The sequence below is a fragment of the Mobula hypostoma genome, chromosome 19, assembly GCF_963921235.1.
Source record: "Mobula hypostoma chromosome 19, sMobHyp1.1, whole genome shotgun sequence".
NCBI classification, from domain to species: domain Eukaryota; kingdom Metazoa; phylum Chordata; class Chondrichthyes; order Myliobatiformes; family Myliobatidae; genus Mobula; species Mobula hypostoma.
In genome coordinates this window covers 48,501,150-48,523,946 of record NC_086115.1, presented here as the reverse complement: position 1 = coordinate 48,523,946, position 22,797 = coordinate 48,501,150, and the positions used below count along the sequence as shown (strand labels likewise).

The 22,797-nt window shown below is 41.1% G+C and overlaps 1 protein-coding gene across 1 annotated transcript in view; it reads right to left on the bottom strand.

Annotated features, from left to right (window-relative positions):
- LOC134359017 (disintegrin and metalloproteinase domain-containing protein 12-like) overlaps positions 1-22,797 on the bottom strand; it is a 397,127-nt gene that overhangs the window by 309,019 nt on the left and 65,311 nt on the right. Inside the window, exons 2-3 of the mRNA XM_063071825.1 lie at positions 16,989-17,122; positions 1,723-1,796 (exon numbers count right to left, since the gene is read on the bottom strand). Coding sequence (XP_062927895.1) covers positions 1,723-1,796; positions 16,989-17,122 — 208 coding nt within the window. The remainder of the gene's footprint in view (positions 1-1,722; positions 1,797-16,988; positions 17,123-22,797) is intronic.

Genomic DNA, 22,797 nt, shown 5'->3' with positions numbered 1-22,797 from the left:
AGGGAGAGGGGAGGGAGCGGGAAGTACTAGAGACATTCTGTAATGATCAATAAACCAGATGTTCAGAATCAAATGACCTCGTCTGGTGTCTCAGGGCTGGATATGGCTGCACCTGCGCCACGCCCCACCCTTGGTACTTCTTTCCTGCCACCTGTCCCACACCCCTCCCTTGCTATTCCCAACATCCTTAGTTCCTGCCAGATTTACAAACACACTCTCTGCTTCATGTCATCAAATACAGCATTGTGCAAAAGTCTTAGGCTATAAATATGTGCCTAAGATCTTTGTACAGTACCGTAGCTCACAACCATCCTGAGGGAAAGAACTTTCATTATAATGAATCCTGCTGTAAAGTGTACATATTAATGGGTTAAATACTCTTTCATCAGGTCTGTAGAATTCCCTTCATCTTTTATAGCTTCACTGGAAGTCCTGTTTAAGAAGCAATATGGTATTTTGTCTGGTATACTGTACTATTAACAGGAAAATCTGAAAGCATAAAATGTAGAGTGATGTTGTGGCTTACTATAAGGTTGAATAAAGTTCACTACAGTTTGACATCTGCAGGTTTAGTTGGTGGTCCTCAGAAACAGATATTTTTGAATTATTATTCTAAACCACAGCTGTAAAAATAAAAATAATTAAATCTACAATTGAACAAATTTAGATCTCAATACAGATAGGTACAAGGCAAGCACGTGAGCCTCAGCAATTTAAATTCAAACTGAACAGCAATAAAAAAGTTGATGACACTATGTAATTGTTGGTACCTTTGAAAACAAGTATTTTTTCAAATTTGACAGTGGATAGAAAAGTAGCTGATTGCGTTTTGTCATTATTATGTTCACTGTGCTACTTTCAATGCAGTAGCAACAGAACACAGGTTATTAAACAATTTTTGATGAATTCTTCATCACTGTTCAGGATAACCGTACTAGCTACCAATGTAGCCTACAGCAACCAATCCTTTGTTTAATATGTATGAGTCTCATCAGAACAAAAGTCTGATCTTTTCCAGTCTTCATCTAACTGCTGTTATAATTTGTCCACGTCAAAAGGAAATGGAGAGTATCTTAAGAATGACAGCTGCTGGCATTGGCAAACTAATTTTGAAATAACTTATCAATTTCCACTTTGTATGCAACACGAAAATGTCTTTTTAGTGCAGTTATATAATGCAGTGGCTCTTTTTTTTCCAGTCTGCACACTACCAACTTTATAAATCTGATAATAGAGACAAAGTAAAAGCTGCAATAATAAATCGTAACATTTAATATGATGTTTTCAATCACACATTGCTGCTCTCACGGCAGGCATGCTTAATGAAATGTTACAGTTCAGATTTATTAAGGCAAGACAAAGTTACCACAGAGTACAAGCTCTTTCAAGCTGGAAGACTTTACTGATGACAAATAACAATGCTACATGTTTTAAGCGAAAAAAGTAAAAGGAATAGTGTCATTAAGATAGCTTGTCATAATATTTGTCACAAAGTTTGAACTTATATCTATGATGTCAATGAATGTTCAATATCACTTGGCACATTTCACTAACTCTTAGAATTTGTTGATTAATGCTTACTTAAGTTAAGAATAATTTGAATTTAAATAGAACTATTAGAGTTACAATATATTTACCAGAAGCTACACATCATTAAGCAGAACACAATCATTGCCTTAGGCATTACATATGTCATCAATTTGGAACATTACTGCTACTCACTTATTTCTTTCAAGTTCGATGATCAGCTGTTTGCCTTCAGCTTCAATTAGGAATTTGGTCCGCATTGGATAGTTCTAGGGTAAAAATACAAAATTCATATTGAAATGCTAATTAACGTACATAGTACACTAAAAATTCTTGTTCATATGTGTCTCGGATTACTTAGAGTAATGCTTGGTCTATTCACCATTTCATTGTGGTTTCCATCCAGCTATCGCTGAACTGTGATGAAAGCTGGCAATGCACATTATAATCAGAGCAGCCTAGCCAACAACAGTGCTTCTGTGACAGAAGAGGCCAGTTCACAATTCTGAGAATACCAGAACTCTTGAGTATAGTGAAGTGATTATATGGCATGGCAAACTTTTCTTCAGGGATAGAGAATGCCAGTTTAAAGTTTGCGCCACTTCATTGCTTACACTTGGAAGACGTGAACGTGAGTGACCATGGTTAAAAAAAACCACATGAATCAGGTTTATTTGTGTTCAACTTTCACAGCCCCTGCAGATCACATGGCCTCTTAGCAGTCATCTTGCAGTGCAAGGGTTAAATTACTTGAATTTATCCAGAATCTGCAATGAATAATAGTTATTCTGGTAATATATTTGAAAGCAAACTTAATTCATGAATTTCATAACCTGGAATAATACTTACCAACTTTTATCAGCATTGCATCCTCTCTCTCTCTCTCTCTCTCTCTCTCTCTCTCTCTCTCTCTCTCTCTATATATATATATATATATATATATACACACACACATTTACCAATATTGTCAGTATCAATATTACTTTTAGCCCCCAACAATTTTGAAAATTGCCTCATGCTATATAAACAATGTTTGCCTTTCAACAAATTATAACTTTCCATAAAGGTGAAATTCATCCACCTTAAAAGCTGATTTTATACGTGGGGAAGATGACGCTAATTGTCCTGAAGTCTTTTACGAAACAGAAGAACAGAACCTTGATATTTGATGGCTAACTCTTGCTTCACTTCTTTATCCCATGCAACCACATTACTGATATAATTATGGTCAAAGGCTTTTTGAACTTTACCTCCAAGCCAACCTTTGTTTCTTTCTTTGTAGAGTATTCCCTTTTTCTTTCTAACACCCGTCTTCGATCTGTCTTGCATTCTATTTGCCAATAACCCTTCCTTTGATTCTGTTCTTTTCTTTGTATCTTAAGCCTGTTATCTTAAACCTTTCAGAGTTTTAATAAATCCTGGTGTTAACTCCTCACCTGTGTCTCGATATGTTGCCTGACCTGTATATGGTTTTCTTGCTGCTGCCATCAGGTAGAAGATACAAGAGTCTCAGGACTCACACCACCCAGTTCTAGTACAGTTACTGCCCCACAACCATCAGGCTGTTGAACAAAACGGGATCACCACACTCACTAGCCCATCCATTGAGATGTTCCCACAATTAATGATCTCACTTTAAGGAGTCTTTATCTTTTTATCTCATGTTCTCATTATTTATTGCTTTTTTTCTATTTGCATTTGCACAGTCTGTTGTCTTCTGCAATCAGGCTGATCTTTCATTGATCCTGTTATAGCTACTATTCTATAGATTTGCTGAGTATGCCCGCAGGAGAATGAATCTCAGGGTGGTATATGGTGACATATATGTACGTGATAATAAAATTGACTCTGAATTTTGAACTTTGAACTTTTAAGTATTTTCACCACTTTGTTTCTTAGTGTTGTTCAACATATGTATCTATCTCTCCTATTTTGGTGCAGCTGTAAACGTAACAACCTTCCTCTTCCCAAATCCTTACAATAGTTAGATCGAATCTCATCGCCCAATGTTCTATCCACTCAATGGCCCTGTACCAATTAGTGACCCTATATCAAATGAAATGTATGTGGCTGAGTTTACTGTTTGACGTTCAAAAGAGCCAAAGTGTTTCTTCAGAGTCTATAAAGAAAAGTTCTGATGAAAATAATCTTATGTGAGAAGTTGGTTATAAAAATCAACACCTTGACTGGCCATATGTTAATCAGGAAGGTTTGAATATAATTATTGATCAATCAACCGTACATGAGCATGCATGCAGGGTTCATTAAGCATGTGGGAGTTTGTGCTGGTGAGAAACGAGCTAAGGTACTGATGCAGCTAAACCACGTTCAGAGAGATTTGCCTAGATGGTCTGGCTCCAACAGAAGAAAATAAGGCCAGAATGGGCCAAGCTTCCATGTAAATCCACACACTGACCTTATTACTTGTGGAACCAGAAAAATGTATTCATTTAACAGAAATTTATGATACTCGAATCAAACCATTTTAATTTACAAGCTTAGTTTGCACAGATTACTAAAACAGATGATTTTATACTTTTGCTGCTATCTCAAGAGTAAACTTCACAGTGACAAAATATGTTATTGTAGTTTGGATGAATTCTGGCATCCATGGCTATTACAATCTGCATGTTCTTCGAAATAAAAAGTACCCCCCAAATAAAAGCAAACTTCAGAAATGATAAAAGCAGAAGTGTGTTAGATTTTAATTCTCCCAGGTAGCTGTGTTCATTTTGCTGCTGTTCCACTGCCAAAGCTAAAACTTATCAGACATTAGCTGTCAGGAAAAACTACTAGAATCATTTCATTTTTGTCTACATATCATTATGTATTTTCCAAGATTAAATCAGAAACAAATTAATCTTGCAGGATTCCATTTCCTTATACACACATCTGAACAATGGAATAAAACTGATACATAATTCAAAAATAGTGGCCAAAAGCCCTGTGTACTGTGCCTTAATGACATTAACCTTAAACCCCTTTTAAATGACTTTTAAAGTGTTTTTCTGAAACATGGATAGGGTGTTTCCTGGAGATCAGAAAATCATGCATTAATGTGTCAATCTAAGAAAACATTTCTCGGTGAAAAAACTGTTGGAAAGCAAGAAGATATTAATATTTTTATCCTTTCTCCTCAATTTCCAATTTCCATTTTGCTATGACATAAAAACTATACATGTTATCTATAATTGGAATTTATGGAGTTGAGAGAGTCGTAAAAGTCATTTATGAATTTATTCCTTCTCACTAAGATGAGCAACTTTTAAAATTCTAACATTTTTGTTCCAAATTAACTACGCCCATCATACAATCAGCTATATCTTTCTCAGAACGAGGATGCTGATAGCTCTATTCAGTCTCTTTAAGTAGAGACTCATGGGTGTGGAGAAAGACACAGGCCTCCAGTAAAATTTCAGTTTTGGGAAGTAACTGAATAAAGTCGTTTAAATTCCTCAAGGCAGAAACATCAGACCTTGCAGGTGTACTCAACCATAATCCGGTTTTTATTGTATGTTTCTGACTAATGCTAAATGAATATTTAGTGATTTAAAATAGATATTGACCAAAAAAAAAATCCTGTCATTTTCAATTAGTGGCTGTCAGCATTATTTTCAAATGGGACTTAAAAACAATCTCATCCCTCCGAAGGAACAACACCTCATATTCCACCTGGACTGTCTCCAACCTGACAGAATGAACGTCGAATTCTAAGACTTTAGGTTACCTCCCTCACCCACACACTTGGACCCCACCCCCCCCAACCTTTCTCTGTTTCTTTTTCTCCTCCTAATCCACCTGGTCCCATCATCCTATCTCTTGCCCCTCCACCACCTTTTTCATCTGCCAAACCCATGCACTCCTCTCACTGGTTCCTCTCCCCACCTCCTTCTCTTTATTCCATACATCACCGTCCTTTCCCATCAAATTCCATTATCTTCAGACCTTTGTCACTTTCACCTAGTATCTTGTAGTTCCCCACTCCCCTCCTCCCTCATATGCCTATCACCTGGATTCACCTGCCCTTCCCTCCACTTGTTTATACTGGCTTTCTCACCTCTTTAAGTTCATTTGAAGGACCTCGACTCAAAATGTCAACCGCCCATTTGCCTCCATAGATGCTGCCTGACCTACCCAGTTTCTCTGGATTCCAGCATCTGCAGTTTCTTGTATCTCCATGTCACTATTCTTACCCATGGCCTTATAATCTATTGTAATTATTTTTAAAAATCTTAAATTTGCTTCTTCATCCTTTCCAACAGCCCTTTCAAGAAAATAACATTTCATTGAAAAGACCCTTTCCTTGTAGTTCCATTGGTTTTTTTTCAAATATTTTTAAATTGCCTCCATAGGTCACTCACTCTTCAGACACTGGAAATCATTTCTCCTTATCTTTTTCTATTAAACTATTCGAGATTTTCCAATTTTCCTTCAAATCTCCTTTTATCCTCCATGCCCTTTGAGAATAAAGTTCAAAGAAAATTCAAAGTATATTTATTATCAAAGTACACACTGTATATGTCATCATACACTACCCTGAGATTAAACTTTCTTTCAGGAAATCTCAGTAGAAGAAAGAAATGTGGTAGAATCAATGAAAAACTGCACACAAGCATAGACTGACAAACAACCAATGTGCAGAAGACAAACTATGCAAAATCAAAAAAAATAATAATACAATAATAAATAAGGCATTAAAATTAAAAATAATAACTTTAGTCATAGTGCCCTTGAAATTGAGTCCCTAGGTTCAGTTGTGATATCACTTCAGTTCAATTCCAGCTATTCCAGAAAACTAATTCTCCTCTGTTTAACGTTCTTTCAAATTGCTTCTATACATTCTTTCAAGTGCTCAATCCATTCCAATGGTGTAGTGTATTGCTTTAAAAACAACATCAATTCAGTGTTTTTCATATACTGGTGAAGCATACTTTAATTCTCTCAATGTTTTCTGCAGATGGCCTGCTCAGAAGGGATTAGTAGCTGTCATTTATTTGCTGGGAAGTAACCAATGCACAGGTAGCAAGATGACATTCTAGCTGAGTACAAGGGACTCTGAAAAGTCAACGAAGTGGCTCCATGACCAGTCAGCAACTGTTTGAAGATGAACACAATGCGCAAGTGAACTGTATCATCTCTTCCTATGAAGAGATTCCATCTTTCCAATGCTTTCTCTCATTGTTTCTCTAGCCAAAGAAATATAATGACTGCTATAAAAACTCAACCCCTGGCAACAGGATTCAACCAAACTCCACCCTGCCCTCCCTTGGAGTAGAAATATAACATCATGGCTAGAAGCAGATGTCAACCACACCCTTTCACCGTTGCAAGAAAAAAAACCCACTGGGATTAGAGATGAATCAAGGCAATCTGCCACTCCAGAGGTGCACACCAATTGCACAGCTGGAAGATGTAAATTTAGGAAAGCTTGAAATAAACACAAATATTTTATAACCCTATACAATAATGCAACATTTTAATATTATCACTGGTATGTTAAATAATGTGAGATCATTAATTTTCACATAGATGTGGAGATTAGTGTAGACACATGGGAGGCAGAGAATAGCATGTGCTGTCAGAAGGGATTAATTGGACTGGTCATGGGTAGGGAGGGTAGAGTCTGGTCATATGCTGTATTGTTCTAAACAACATATTGTGGGTCATACAAGACGGTGATAATAAATCTGATTCTGATTGAAATTGCTTATTTTCTCAACAATATTGTTAACCAGTATATCTAGCTTTTGGTTCAATAACTCAAAGTTCAAAGTAAATTTAACATCAAAGTGTAAGCAAACATATGCTAAATAAAACCAGCAGCTATCGGAAAACAAGAGAATGTTGGAGATGCATGGAAAGAGAAGCAGAGTTAAAGTTTTCAAGTGATGACCTTTGATCAGATTTTTGTAAAAGGTAGAAGTCGAAGAGTTGGCAGGCACAGAGAGAACAAAGGGAACATCAACAAGGGAGACTGAATGACAAAAAAATAGTGTTAGTGTCCAACGGGAACAGAGGAGAGCAAGAAGTGCTAGAACTTAAAGGCATCTGTTAGTCTTGTGAGACGATAGATCTGCACCTGGAAAGTCTTCACTCTCCAGGGCGCAGGCCTGGGCAAGGTTGTAAGGAAGACCAATAGTTGCCCATGCTGCAAGTCTCCCCTCTCCATGACACCAATGTTGTCCAAGGGAAGGGCATTATTACCCATACAGCTTGACACCAGTGTCATCGCAGAGCAATGTGTGATTAAGTGCCTTGCTCAAGGACACAACACTTTCCCTCGGCTGGGGCTCGAACTCACGACCTTCAGGTAGCTAGTCCAATACCTTAACCACTTGGCCACGTGCTCACACAGTACTAGGACTATGGGATACAAAGCACCACAGAAATCCGAAATAAACGGTATGGCTGGAAATACCCATCAGATTATGCAGCATCTACAGTGTGAAGAGGCAAAAACTGAGTTAGTATTACAGGTTAGTGACATTTCAACAGAACAGGCCAGTTCATACAAGTACTAGAACATCTAGTTATCTGATATGCGTGAATGTATTGTAAAGCCACAGTGGCTGGAGCATTCCTCATTGGAAAAATGAAATCCTGTCACTTCACCTTATATCTAGCTTTGTTGGAACCATGTAAGGGGGCAAAAACAGAGGGGCCAGATTGGAAGTGGGTGGCAACTGTGAACTTAGAGTCACCCAATCTGCATTTGGTTTCTCCATTTCAGGGGAAATCACATTAACAGCACCAAATGTCATCCACAAAATTCAAAGTACAAGTAAATTGCTGCTTTGCTTGGATGGAGAATTAGAATCCCTCAATGGTGGGAATATTAGAAAGAAAAAAGAAGATGTTGAATCTGCTGTGAGTGCATTGGAACATGCCATGCACACATAGCAGACCTGCAATTTTTTTGTCACTGATTCTATTGTGTTTTATTGTTCTACTGTGAATGCCTACAAGGAAATGAATCTCAAGGTTATATATAGACATACAGTGTACGTACTTCAATAATAAATTTACTTTAAACATTGAACTTTGAAGGGAAGTAGTGCAGATAGATGCCTTTTTAATAAAAATATATACTTTTATAACAGTTTCTTTACTCTTTTGGGGTAATGTTTTAACCCTGCTATCATTTTCTCACTATATTTCAACATATTTATGTTCAATCTATATTTTAATTAGATAGAATTAGATAGGACGATAAAATGTAACCAACACAGGACGAGAAGCATAATGTCTCACTGCATGAAGCTACTGTTGAAAATAATGTTCGGCAGAATGAAAGGTACAATCAGCGATGAAATTGGAGAATCACAGTTTGGTTTTCGTAAATGCTAAGGAACAAGGGAAGGAATATTTGTGATGAGAAGCATCATGGAGAGATGCATTGAGGCACAAAAGACCATCTACTTATGCTTTATTGACTATGAAAAGGCTTTTGATAAAGTAAGACACGAGAAAGTAATAGAGATGCTGAACAAGTACAATCTGGGATGGGAGAATGTGCAGATAATATTGAACTTGTATTGGAAACAGAAAGCGGCGGTCAGGGTAGAAAATGAGCTATCACCATGGGCATGTATTAAGTGAGGCGTAAGGCAAGGCTGTGTTGGATCGCCAGATTTGTTCAACCTCTACGGAGAATGTACTTTTTGGGAATGCGACCATCAGGAGACAGGTATTCCAATCAGAGGCCAGAAGGTGGGTAACATCAGGTGTGCGGATGACACCGCGTTGTTAGCTGACAGCGAATGCGAACTGCAAATTATGCTGAATAAAGTGAATGAGAAAAGCCTTGGCTATGGCCTTAAAATCAACTCTAAGAAAACAAGATCGATTGTGGTAAGTTAAACAAACACTAAAGACTCATTCATGACGGTATCGTTACAAGTGTATAGACAAGACATTGAACAGGTGCAAAAGTTTGAATATCTTGGCAGTTGTCTGACAGATGACGGGAGATGTGAAGTTGAGATCAGAAGGAGAATAGGTATGGCTAAGACCCAGTTCATGAAGCTAAAAGATCTGCGATGCAATCGGAAGGTAGACATCCAAAGTAGAATCCGCTTCCTTGAGTGTTACGTATGGTCAGTGCTGAGGTATGGAGCAGAAACATGGACCCTGAAGAAGGATGACATGAAACGAATTAACGCTTTTGAAATGTAGTGCTATTGATGAATGTTGAAGATCAGCTGGGTAGATTAAGTTTCACATGAGAGGGTTTTGTCCGAAGTTGATAGATCATGGATATTGCTGGAGAAGATTATGAAGTCAAAAGTTCCTTGTTATAGACACGTTACGCGGAGAGACAACATCTTGTCGGACTTGCTATATGGAAAGGTGGAGGGAGAGAAAGAAAAAGGGAAGGAAAGAACAATGTGCCTGGATAACATCAAGGATTGGACCAAGCTGGACAAGACTAGGGATGTTGTGGGCAGGTGTCGGGATAGAGCGGCGTGGAGGGAAATTGTCCGCCAACTGGAAATTCCAGAAGCGACCTAATGATGAAATTAGATAGAGTTGTCTAAGGGAGGAGAAATTTTATCTCTAATGTATTTTACACAACTACACATCCAAGGGTTAAACACTGGAATACGTTGGTCATTTATCTATGGTACTTTTTGCATAATGATAGATGCACGATGTTCGTCTGTTTTTTGCTGATGGATAGAACTGATAAGTTTTCGAACATGATCACATAGCAAACCATTTGTAGCATTGTACTGTTTGTCAATTCAAACTAACTTTTGCTGTCATAATTTTCTTAAATTGAAGTCATGATTTAGACACACAAAGCTTGTTTATTTCTTAATAATGTTTAGGGAATTACTGTATTTCTCTTTTGGTTGATCTACCATCAAAAGTACAGTTCTAAAGTCCTCAACTTTATCACAAAATTCTTACAATCTCCGCAGCAAATTGTTCAAATGGTTGTTTAGCAACATAATCAGACTAATCCAGTTTTATGTTAATTGCAATGCAAAACCTCCAAATTGCTTTCATGCACTAGACGTCATTACACAATGAACTACTACATGCTTCAAGATAAGTCTGGGTATATGCTGCAGATGTTACAGAAAGAGGCAGTCTTTGTGATGAAGAGATGGTTTTGTGATGAAGAAGAGATGGTTTTGGGAGGTAAACAAGCAGTCAGACTTCTGAGCTATTTGAATAACCTTGGGAAACAGGAGAGGCATAGAGTTAGTGATGAAGGCACAGAGTTTGTTTACACAGAGTAGGTTTAAACATAATAAATTCAGCAGGATTGTTCATTACCCAGCATGATGCTCAGATTTGCTGCCTGACTAGGCTTACTTTTTCCAAGTTCAAATTTGAATGCAAATTCTGGTTCATTGAACTACACACATATACAGTGAATTCCTGTTAACTGGTCCATCAGTTAACCGGGGCAGTGGCTTATTTGGAATAACTGTAAAAGAACAAAAGCTAATCGAGAAAACAGCCACCATTCCCTTCACTTACTTGGGACACTACGCCACTTAATTGCGGCCAGAAACTGTGGCCAGAACAGTTTCTAACTAGTGTCAATCACGTGCTCTTGCCTGGCTGTTAGACATTATACCGTGCTTAAAGCTAACAGTTTTTAAAACAGCATCAGTTGCATGTGTGTGTGTTCAGAAAGAAGTGATTTTTGTCACTGATAGTTGGTGAGAAATAAGCAGTAAGACAATTCAAAACCGTTTTGCTCACTGTGGTTTTGAACATTCAGGCATGGAGATGCCAGAACAGACGGGAGTGAAAATGAAATGATTTCACTGCTTCAGTAAGTTAGGACCTATGAAGAATTTGAAGGTATCAACAATCATCTTGAATGTTACAATGAAGATGAAGATTTGGGAGATGCAAACATCGAGAGCATTGTATGAAGACAGTCCATTATCTGTACTAGATGTCTGTGCTGATTTTGTTCATTTACATCAATCAAAAGAACACAGCAGCCTCCTCTTGATTAATTTCTCCATTGATATCTATTAGGAATAAATGCACAGTTTTAGAATAGTGGAGTAGTGTAATCTGACTTTTCCAAGTCCTTCTTATTAACTTAAAATATATGAATAGAGGAGCGGAGTTGACGACATTATTGAACGTATTCGATTTAAGATATTGGTCCAGCCTTGTTTTGTTCCATTTGCTTTTTTTAGTATTTAGTTTTATTTTTGGTTCTTTTTTCGGGGGTTTTCTTTGTTTTTTTTTAATTTTTATTTCTTTTTTCTCTATGATTAACTATATTAAGAGTTTGAAAGTCTATTACACCTGTATTATTTGAAATCTTTTTTGTACATGTTTATAACAATAAGATTATTCCAATCTCTCTGTATCAATATTGTTATTCTGTTTATAATTTTGGAAAATTAATAAAAGATTTAAAAAGAAAGAATAGTGGAGTCGTACAGGCAGTGTTCTAATTTGTTTTGTATTTCATTTAAATATATAATTTGTTACTCAGTTAAACAGCAGTTTGCCTTTATTAGACGTTTTTATTTCCATGAAACTTCAGCAAATTGGGCAAGCTGCTTAATTAGGCCAAAATGTACTGGTCCCGATGTGTCCCCATTAATCAGAATCCACAGTAGTTGCTCGTAGAAGAGCACTGCAAGTTCAACAGGTTATGTAACTGTCTGCATGCATAGACATCCACACTATTGGAACCAGAATAGGCCTTTCAAATATATAATCTTACTTCAGTATTCTGTTAGATCAGAGCTGATCTGAACTTCAAATGCTTTCATCCAGCTTGGTTCCTTCCCCTTATATCCTTGTGAGCTCTCTTGCTTAAAGAACTGTCACCCTGTTTTGAAATATTTTATGACTTAACCTCAACAATTTTTTGTAGTGAGAGTTCCAGATATTCATTAACATGAATGAAAAGCGTTGTCTAACATCATTGCTGGTGATGAGAGGAAGCTCCAGCTTTCAGGTCATTCTCCCTCTTTGTTCTGGATCTTTGACCAAAGACAATAATTTCTTCGCTATTATTCTATAAAACCCTTTAATCATTGTATTAGATTATCTGCTCCTCCAAGAGGACCACAACCTTGTTGTGGTTTAGAGGCTTGTGTGCCTCAATGACCCAGACAGCTATGCTGGTTGGAGACAGGGCCTTGTGCTTTGGCTTTTGGTAGGATCACGCATGCCAAAAGGTCAAAGAGTAGAAGCAGACTAAGAGTGTCCCAGCAGTCCTCCACATTCTGGGGTTCAGCTCAAGGTTAACAACCCTGACTGGTCAAACAAAATTGTTACGGAAAAAGCATTGAAGAATCCTTCTACATCTGAGTGTGACAGTATTCCTGAGTCTCCATCTGAGACTTAGATGGCTGAGAGTAGTGAAAATGGGCAGGAAGCTACAGGTTTGATGAAGGAAGCCCAAGAACAAAATTGGTTTCTGGAAGGAGAGACAGAGATGGAGAACCTTCATTGTTACCCTAAATATCAGCAGTGTAACTGGCAGTAAGTTTACCAGTTGAATATGGAATGCTCTCCATTCAAGTGAATATAGTTTTCCTGTGGTATGACACCAAGAACTGAGCATGATACTCCACATGGAATCTAACTACAGCTCGATACAGTTGTAACACTTTCCAGCCCTTTGAATTACAGTCCATTTGAGATAAAGGCTGACATTTCATTACCTTTTAAATTTATTTTTGTCCAGTAGAATAGCTTCAACAACTTCTCTATCTGATCCCTCCAGTGTTCCCAAATGTTTATCTATCTTTCTTAGGTGTCAATGGATGGCACATAATTTCCCACACCTGATCCTCACCTTCCAGGTTTCCCCACACCTGGTAAACCACCTTCCAGCTTCTCCCACACCCGATCCTCACCTTCCAGCTGCTCCCACACCCGATCCTCACCTTCCAGCTGCTCCCACACCCGTTCTTCATCTTCCAGCTTCTCCCACACCCGATCCTCACCTTCCAGCTTCTCCCACGCCCGATCTCCACCTTCCAGCTTCTCCCACGCCCGATCTCCACCTTCCAGCTTCTCCCACGCCCGATCCTCACCTTCCAGCTTCTCCCACACCCGATCCTCACCTTCCAGCTTCTCCCACGCCCGATCTCCACCTTCCAGTTTCTCCCACGCCCGATCCTCACCTTCCAGCTTCTCCCACGCCCGATCTCCATCATCCAGCTCCTCCCACGCCTGATCCTCACCTTCCAGCTCCTCCCACACCCGATCCTCACCTTCCAGCTCCTCCCACACCCGACCTCCACCTTCCAGCTTCTCCCACGCCCGACCTCCACCTTTCAGCTTCTCCCACGCCTGATCTCCACCTTTCAGCTCCTCCCACGCCCGATCTCCAGCTCCTCCCACGCCCGATCTGCACCTTCCAGCTCCTTCTACACCCGATCTTCACCTTCCAGCTTCTCCCATGCCCGATCTTCACCTTCCAGCTTCTCCCACGCCTGATCCTCACCTTCCAGCTCCTCCCACACCCGATCCTCACCTTCCAGCTCCTCCCACACCCGACCTCCACCTTCCAGCTTCTCCCACACCCGATCTCCACCTTCCAGCTCCTCCCACACCCGATCCTCACCTTCCAGCTTCTCCCACACCCGATCCTCACTTTCCAGCTTCTCCCACGCCCGATCTCCACCCTCCAGTTTCTCCCACGCCCAATCTCCACATTCCGGCTCCTCCCACGCCCAATCACCTTCCAGCTCCTCCCACGCCCGATCTCCACCTTCCGGCTCCTCCCACGCCTGATCTCCACCTTCCGGCTCCTCCCACGCCCGATCTCCACCTTCCGGCTCCTCCCACACCCGATCCTCACCTTCCAGCTCCTCCCACCCCCGATCCTCACCTTCCAGCTTCTCCTACACCCGATCCTCACCTTCCAGCTCCTCCCACGCCCGATCTCCACCCTCCAGTTTCTCCCACGCCCGATCTCCACATTCCGGCTCCTCCCACGCCCGATCTCCACCTTCCGGCTCCTCCCACACCCGATCCTCACCTTCCAGCTCCTCCCACCCCCGATCCTCACCTTCCAGCTCCTCCTACACCCGATCCTCACCTTCCAGCTGCTCCCACGCCCGATCTCCACCTTTCAGCTTCTCCCACGCCTGATCTCCACCTTTCAGCTCCTCCCACGCCCGATCTCCAGCTCCTCCCACACCCGATCCTCACCTTCCAGCTCCTCCCACCCCCGATCCTCACCTTCCAGCTCCTCCTACACCCGATCCTCACCTTCCAGCTGCTCCCACGCACGATCTCTACCTTCCAGCTTCTCCCACGCCTGATCGCCACCTTTCAGCTCCTCCCACGCCCGATCTCCAGCTCCTCCCATGCCTGATCTGCACCTTCCAGCTCCTCCCACACCCGATCTTCACCTTCCAGCTTCTCCCACACCCGATCCTCACCTTCCAGCTTCTCCCACGCCCGATCTCCACCTTCCAGTTTCTCCCACGCCCGATCCTCACCTTCCAGCTTCTCCCACGCCCGATCTCCATCATCCAGCTCCTCCCACGCCTGATCCTCACCTTCCAGCTCCTCCCACACCCGATCCTCACCTTCCAGCTCCTCCCACACCCGACCTCCACCTTCCAGCTTCTCCCACGCCCGATCCTCCACCTTTCAGCTTCTCCCACGCCTGATCTCCACCTTTCAGCTCCTCCCACGCCCGATCTCCAGCTCCTCCCACGCCCGATCTGCACCTTCCAGCTCCTTCTACACCCGATCTTCACCTTCCAGCTTCTCCCACGCCCAATCTGCACCTTCTAGCTCCTCCCACACCCGATCTTCACCTTCCAGCTTCTCCCACACCCGATCTTCACCTTCCAGCTTCTCCCACACCCGATCTTCACCTTCCAGCTTCTCCCACGCCCGATCTCCACCTTTCAGCTTCTCCCACGCCCGATCTTCACCTTCCAGCTTCTCCCACACCCGATCTGCACCTTCCAGCTCCTCCCACACCTGATCCTCACCTTCCAGCTCCTCCCACCCCCGATCCTCACCTTCCAGCTCCTCCTATACCCGATCCTCACCTTCCAGCTGCTCCCATGCCCGATCTCTACCTTCCAGCTTCTCCCATGCCTGATCTCCACCTTCCGGCTTCTCCCACGCCCGATCTCCAGCTCCTCCCACGCCCGATCTGCACCTTCTAGCTCCTCCCACACCCGATCTTCACCTTCCAGCTTCTCCCACACCCGATCTTCACCTTCCAGCTCCTCCCACACCCGATCTTCACCTTCCAGCTTCTCCCACACCCGATCCTCACCTTCCAGCTTCTCCCATGCCTGATCTCCACCTTCCGGCTTCTCCCACGCCCGATCTCCAGCTCCTCCCACGCCCGATCTCCAGCTCCTCCCACGCCCGATCTGCACCTTCTAGCTCCTCCCACACCCGATCTTCACCTTCCAGCTTCTCCCACACCCGATCTTCACCTTCCAGCTCCTCCCACACCCGATCTTCACCTTCCAGCTTCTCCCACACCCGATCCTCACCTTCCAGCTTCTCCCACACCCGAACTTCACCTTCCAGCTTCTCCCACACCCGATCTTCACCTTCCAGCTCCTCCCACACCCAATCCTCACCTTCCAGCTCCTCCCACACCCGATCTTCACCTTCCAATTCCTCCCACACCCGATCTCCACCCTCGAGCTTCTCCTGTATCCAAGCTCCACCTTCTAGCATTTATTGCTCACTTAGTCCAGCTCTGTGCCTTTGCTCCACTGTACAATATTAATTGCATCACTTGATAGAGTTCCACCAAAGTGGGAAATACAGCTCCCTATTTCTTCATCTAAGTCATCTACAACTTCGGTTGAAAGCTAGAACTCAGTACAGTTCCGAGGGGCACTCTCCATGTGCTGACTACCTACTTCAACAAAAAAAGTCAATGGTTCAAATTTCAATTGAATGTAATTCTGACTGTTAAAGGTAAAAGTTATCAAGACTTCTATACTTCAAATGTGTATTATATTGATTCCTTATGTGCCTTACTACTAGATAGAAAATGTTTATTAACCTCTAAACTGGATACAGTCTTGCTATGCAATAATCAGAATAGTTCTCCTTGAAAGGCAGTGAGACACTATTTCCTGAAAAATAACCAACAATTAATATAATGAATGGTAAACTTAAACTGCATAAAATCTGCTGAGGTTAGATTTGGCTTCATGTTCTCCCTTGTGAAAATTAGCACATTTCAGCAAAATAGACTGTGTCTGATATTGAACATTAATTTATCGACACTGAGATTTTGTCCAAAGGCAATGACTCATTTTGCCCAACTAAGCATTATTTAATATTTTGTAGATAAACAATCTAATCTTAAACGTCCAGCAAATTACTCTAAAAGATGTTAGAAAGATATCAAACGTACATGACAATGATTGTATCAACTTGATTCCACTATGAATAGTTATATATGAAGCATTAAGCATAGGTTGCTTTGTCATGTGAGAAACAGGAAAAATAAAGATGCCGACCTTTCCATGAAGGTTGCTGGATTGTTCCTGGTGATCTCCATCCAGGAGGTAAGGAACGACTTGCTCATATTGTTGCAGCTGCTTTAGATGGTCCTGTTGCCTAGGCGATGACAATTTACTGGACAAAATATTGCCTGTAAGTACATCATTATTATTAAAGATGAGGAAATAGACCATGCTCCCAAATGTACTATAATGTGGCAAACTTGTTCAGATACATTTATGTGTCATAAGGGAAAAATATAAGGCATACTTTGCAGCAGTAGCTACAGAATATTAAGTGCTGCTACAACAAAGATTTGGCAAGCAAAAAAAACAGCATCTTGGCTTTCTCCATTCCATCCCTGAATAAAATTAAACCCGGTTCAACAGGATGATGCTTAGGATAAGGGGAACTGTCCAGTGTGACTAAACGGACTAGGCAGCTTTGCCCCAGAGCTTAGAAGAGAAATGGTATCATTGAAACACAGAGATCTGTAACAGGGATTAGCAGGGATAATGTTTCCCCTGACAGATTGTCTAGAACTAGGAGTCCCCAGCCCCAGAAATAAAGGTCAGTACTACAGAAGTGAGACAAGGAACTACCTATTCACTTCGGCTTTGAACTGTAGAATTAGCAGCCCCTGAAAGCTGCAGAGGTTCAGTCACTTAAAAACAGAGACTGATTAAAGTTTGGAGAGTGGGGAATAGGGGGATATTGGGTCAGTCTAGGTAAGTGATGCTGTGGTAAAAGATCAGCCATTATTTTACTGAATCGCACAGCAAATGCAAGGGTCTGAAAAGTCTTCTCCTGCTTCAGAATTATGTTCTGTTCTTGAACACTCTAGCTCAGGGCATTGAGCAACTATAAATGCAATTCTCTTTCTAGTTGCTTTAAGCTATATTGCAAATGATTTTTTCATATGATTAATAGATGTCTTTATTTATTCATTTTGATTATGCTGGTGTTCATTGCTATACCCCAATTAGCCTTTAGAAGGTGGCAGTGATATATCTACTTGGACCAGCAGTGATCTATACACCTGGACCATGCAATCTTCCTGGTAAACCTTCTCCCAGAGTCCAGGCTTTAGGACAACAACTTATTTCCAAATCAGGGTGGCGTGCCACTTGGAAGGGAGACTGTAGTTGGAGTTGTTCTAGTGCCCTTGAAACCTTAGTGGCAGATGTCAAGGTTTGGAAGGTGCTGAACTTGCACAGACAAGTCACTGGGTTGGAAAAAATCATTGTGGACATTACCCACCCAGCAAACTGGCTTTCCTGAAAGCTCCCTTCTGAAAAGTACTATAGGCCTATTAAAACAAAAGCTTTGCACGTTCTTAAAAGTTTCTTCCCCCAGGCAGTTAATCTGATCAAACATTCTAGTTAGCCTCCCCATCCCCTCTATTACCACAATCACTGCACGGTGCTGTAAACACTTTAAACCACCTTTTATAAAGCTGTATACATTATAAACACATACTGGTATTTATGTATATTTTATTCCATATCTGTACTTCTAACAATATGCTTATGTAATTCTTTACTCTGTATAAGCACTGAATGTTGTTTATTTTTGCATGTAGCATCAACCCACCACAGCACTTTCCTAATACACGTAAATATACATGGGAAATAATGCTGATTCTTGATTTCATTTTGTAATGGAACACACTTCATTGTCACAGGGAATGAATGTTTAGAGTGTGGGTGTGGTACCAGTGGGCGCTTTGTCCTGGATAGTGTCAAATATTGTCGAGGGGATACGATATTGTATCTTACTCCAGGCATTATGTTGTAAATGGAGAAAAGGCACTGGAGTTTCAAGAGAAACACCAATGACCACAAGATTCCCAGCCTCCAACCTGTTTTTCATGCTTTGATACTTATGTGGCTGATCTGATTGATTCCTGGTCAAGTATTGTTGGTGGGGAACTCGGATGTGGTAATACCACTGGATAGCAAGGATAGGTGGTGATTGGACCCTCTTGTTGGAAATGGTCAATGCCTGACACCTCTGTGGTGTCAATGTAATTTCCCACATGATTGTTGTCTAAATCCTGCTGCAGGCTGGCAACCATCGCTTCATTTATCAAGGAGTTGTGAATGGAACTGAACATTGTGCAATCATCTGCCAACATTCCCATTTTCCACCTTACAATGGAAGGAAGGTCATGAATGCTGCAGCTAAAGATACTTGGGTGTGAGGTACTCCCCTGATTCTTGGGCTGGGATGATTGACCTACAATCACAAACATCTTCCTTTGCACAAGGTATGAATCCAACCTGTGGGGTACTTTCCTCTGATTCACATTTACTTCAGTTTTACAGAAGCCCTTTGTTGTTTCGACAACACTACCATCAGGCTCTTGAACAAACCTGAAAAATTCCTAACACTATCTTGGACTGTATTTCTTTTCTTCTCTCTCAATTTGCACAAACATCATTATGTTTATTTTAGTTCATTTGTTGAGTACGTTATGTTAATTTAAGTATACATTAATTTATGTACCCATGTTTGTAATATTTTGTGCTGCTCCAAAAAGCTAACTTTCATGGCATTTATACCCCGAGTACATCTACCTTTAAGAACAAAACTTAAACTTGAAACTTGAGCATGTATAACTGATCAAATGCTGCCTTAACATGAAATTCTGTCACTCTCACCTCAATTTGCAATGGACAAAAGCCATAAATTCTGGACCAAGTGGCTTCATTACTTGTTACATCCGAAGTGAAATACTCTACCAATTAATTATAGGAGATGATTTTTAAAAACTACTGCAGATGATGAAAATCTAAAATAAAAACAAAATGTTAGAAATACTCAGCAGGCGAGGCTGCATCTGTGGGAAGAAAAACAGAGTTGAGATCAGAGACCCTTCAGAATTGACAATGAGTCCTCAAACTAAAACTATTTCACTTCCTTCAGATTTTCTGAGTATTTCCAGCACTTTTGTTTTTACGTACAGGAGATGGTTTGCAATGTAGAGAGGCGCCATACAGAAATTCTGCAAAGTGGCACAGAATGAGGCAGAGTATGAAGGGAGGATTATCATTCTCCAGCACTTTTACCTGCATCATTGTGGGACACCTTTTAGTTTCAAGTTTATTTATCATTCAACCACAGATGAATATAGCGAAATGAAATAGCTTTCCTCCAGGGCCAAAATGCAAAAGATGTTACCAACAGCTCACAGCACACTGCACATAGCACACATGGTTATGATTTCAGAAAAACATAGTCACAAAGAGAAAAATAATAATAACATAGCCCAAGTCCCTGACATGACCTGGTCCAGCTTGTACGTCCACCAATCAAACACCGGAAGGCAGCACTGACAGGAAAGGCCAGTCCCCGTGCCCCTCCCCCAAACCAGTATGAAATCCAGCAGCATACTGCAGACACCCCACCCTGCAAAAACCCATTTCAGGGAGGTAGCACCATCAATTTGCGGGAGACTCTCGGGAGAGGTGGGATGTCTGCAATAGAGTATCTCCTTAGCAGCCAGACAGCTAGTTTAAATAACGTTAGCTATGCCGATGAACGAATGACACCTGTTAAACTCACCTCAACATGTCTTTTACAGTCTTAACCCACCATGGGCAATAGAAAAGTCACTGTTGCAGACAGTGCAGTGAGCAACACTGTCATTATTTTTGATCCCTATTAATCAGAGGTACACTTTAGTGTAGTCTGGGGTGACGTACGTTTTATACTTTCTTTTTTTTTGGAACACTCTGTCATGGCGCGTGCTCGCGTGCTCTCTCTCTCTCTCTCTCTCTCTCTGTCATGGTCGCTCGTGCTCTCGCTTGCTTGCTCTCTCACTCTCTTGCTCTCTCGCTTGCTTTCTCTCTCGCGCTCTCGCTTGCTTGCTCTCGCGCTCTCTCTCTCGCTCGCTCTCTCGCTTGCTTTCTCTCGCTCGCTCGCTCTCAAAAAAATTGATTTCCGTGATATTGTATATCATTTGCAGGCATCAGGGAGCCACTATTCATATGCGGGAGACTCCCGGAACTTCCGGGAGAGGTGGGATATCTGCATACTGCCAGCTTCAGCATCTCCCTCACCAGCACCCACAATAGGTGACTCCAAATCTTGAGGGCCTTGTCCACACAAAAACCGAGGCAACACAGCTCCTCAACCATCGTCTCACCAATAAACCAGAGATCTGGACTTGCAGTATTACCACTGTCATGAGAAAGCCTACAGCACTTGGTATCCCAGTTAGCCTCCTATCCAAGTACTAACCAGGCCTGAGCCTGCTTAGCCTCCGAAATTGGGCAAGATTGGGCATTTTCAGGTTAGTTTGGCTGTAGATATTGGCCCCATTACTGAGGAAGAAGATCGTGTACTCAATCTAAGTCCAGAAACATAATCCATCATATTTATGTTGAATGCCCTGAAACCACCTTTTGCTTGACATATTTAATTAATTATGTGAAGTTCATACCATAGAAAAAAGTCTGGGATAAAAAGCTTAGAAATGCTTTCAAAGGGAAAGAATGCTTTTAAAGGGAAATTAAAGCATATGAGCAAAAACAGATACCCATAAAGGCAAAAAAGATGAGGTACCTGAAATGGAAAGAGACTCACGTGGACTATAAACGACAAAATACATCTGAAAGGCATGTTTTTTGTCCAAGTGAAAAAAAACTATGGAACTTTTTGAAAGGGTTAGCTGGTCTTTCATTTTACTGCCCTTCCTGGGTCTTGTTGCAAACCATTAACTGCTGGGTTTCCTATTTTGTATTTGTGTCAAAACTTCAAAAATAATTAATTGACTGGAAAAAGCTAAGGGACAATTTGAGTCAGGAAATGTGTTACCCAAGTACAAGTTATTTTGTTTCCTTATGTTTTGGTATTACATTGGGAACAGATAATCTGTCCAACTAGCAGAAGACATACAATTTAGGAAGGCCCATAAATCAGAAAAAGGAAAATACAGCATTCAAAATCATAGTGGCTAACATTTTACAGATAGTTTGACATAATAATTAATATTAGTCATGAGTTAGTTAGTGGCATTCTCCCCTTGAGGTCAAATATTTGTGTATCCAGGTCCTACTCCAGAAGTTTGAGTACCAAAGTAATACTGTGGGAGTACAGCAACTGTTTAATTTTTCCAATGCATTACTTAGCTGAGACCTTGACTGATTATCTCTTAGGTGATAACAAAGGTTCACAAGGTAAGCAGAGAAATCCTCCTGGTGTTTTGGTCAACACATTATTTAATCAATATCAATAAATTGGCTTTGGACTAATTTAGATAGGACCTAAGATGGCTGTGGTGATGCAACATGCAATAAATTCACACCAGTTGCTTCCAAAGTCCATTTGCATGATTTCAACACAAAGTCGCCATTGTCCATTGGAGATCCATTAGCAACCATAACTACTCCAACTTATATATCATTCTTAATGCAGCAAAGGAGCTCAAGGTCATGAGAACTTGGGATGCTCAGTAGGCCAGAACCAGAGATGGTGAGGATGAGAAACAGCTTCTTCTCCCAGGCCATTAGGCTTCTGAACTCCCAGCCGCGTCGTATTCGAAGTGTCACTAATTAATCTGTTTCGTACCTTACAATGTTTAATTTTAATGCACTTTAGTTTGTTCTTTTATCCTTACCTTCATATCATGTGTTAATGCTGTACGCCCTGGTTCGAAGAAACGTAGTCTTGTTTCTATATACATTACTTGGTTATATACGTCATATAAATGTATGTAGTTAAATGGCAGTAAACCTCACTTGACTTGACTTGACAAGATTAATACTGAGGAACTGCTTAATTGTGAACCAAACCAGCATGGGTGTGATAAATGAATATGAC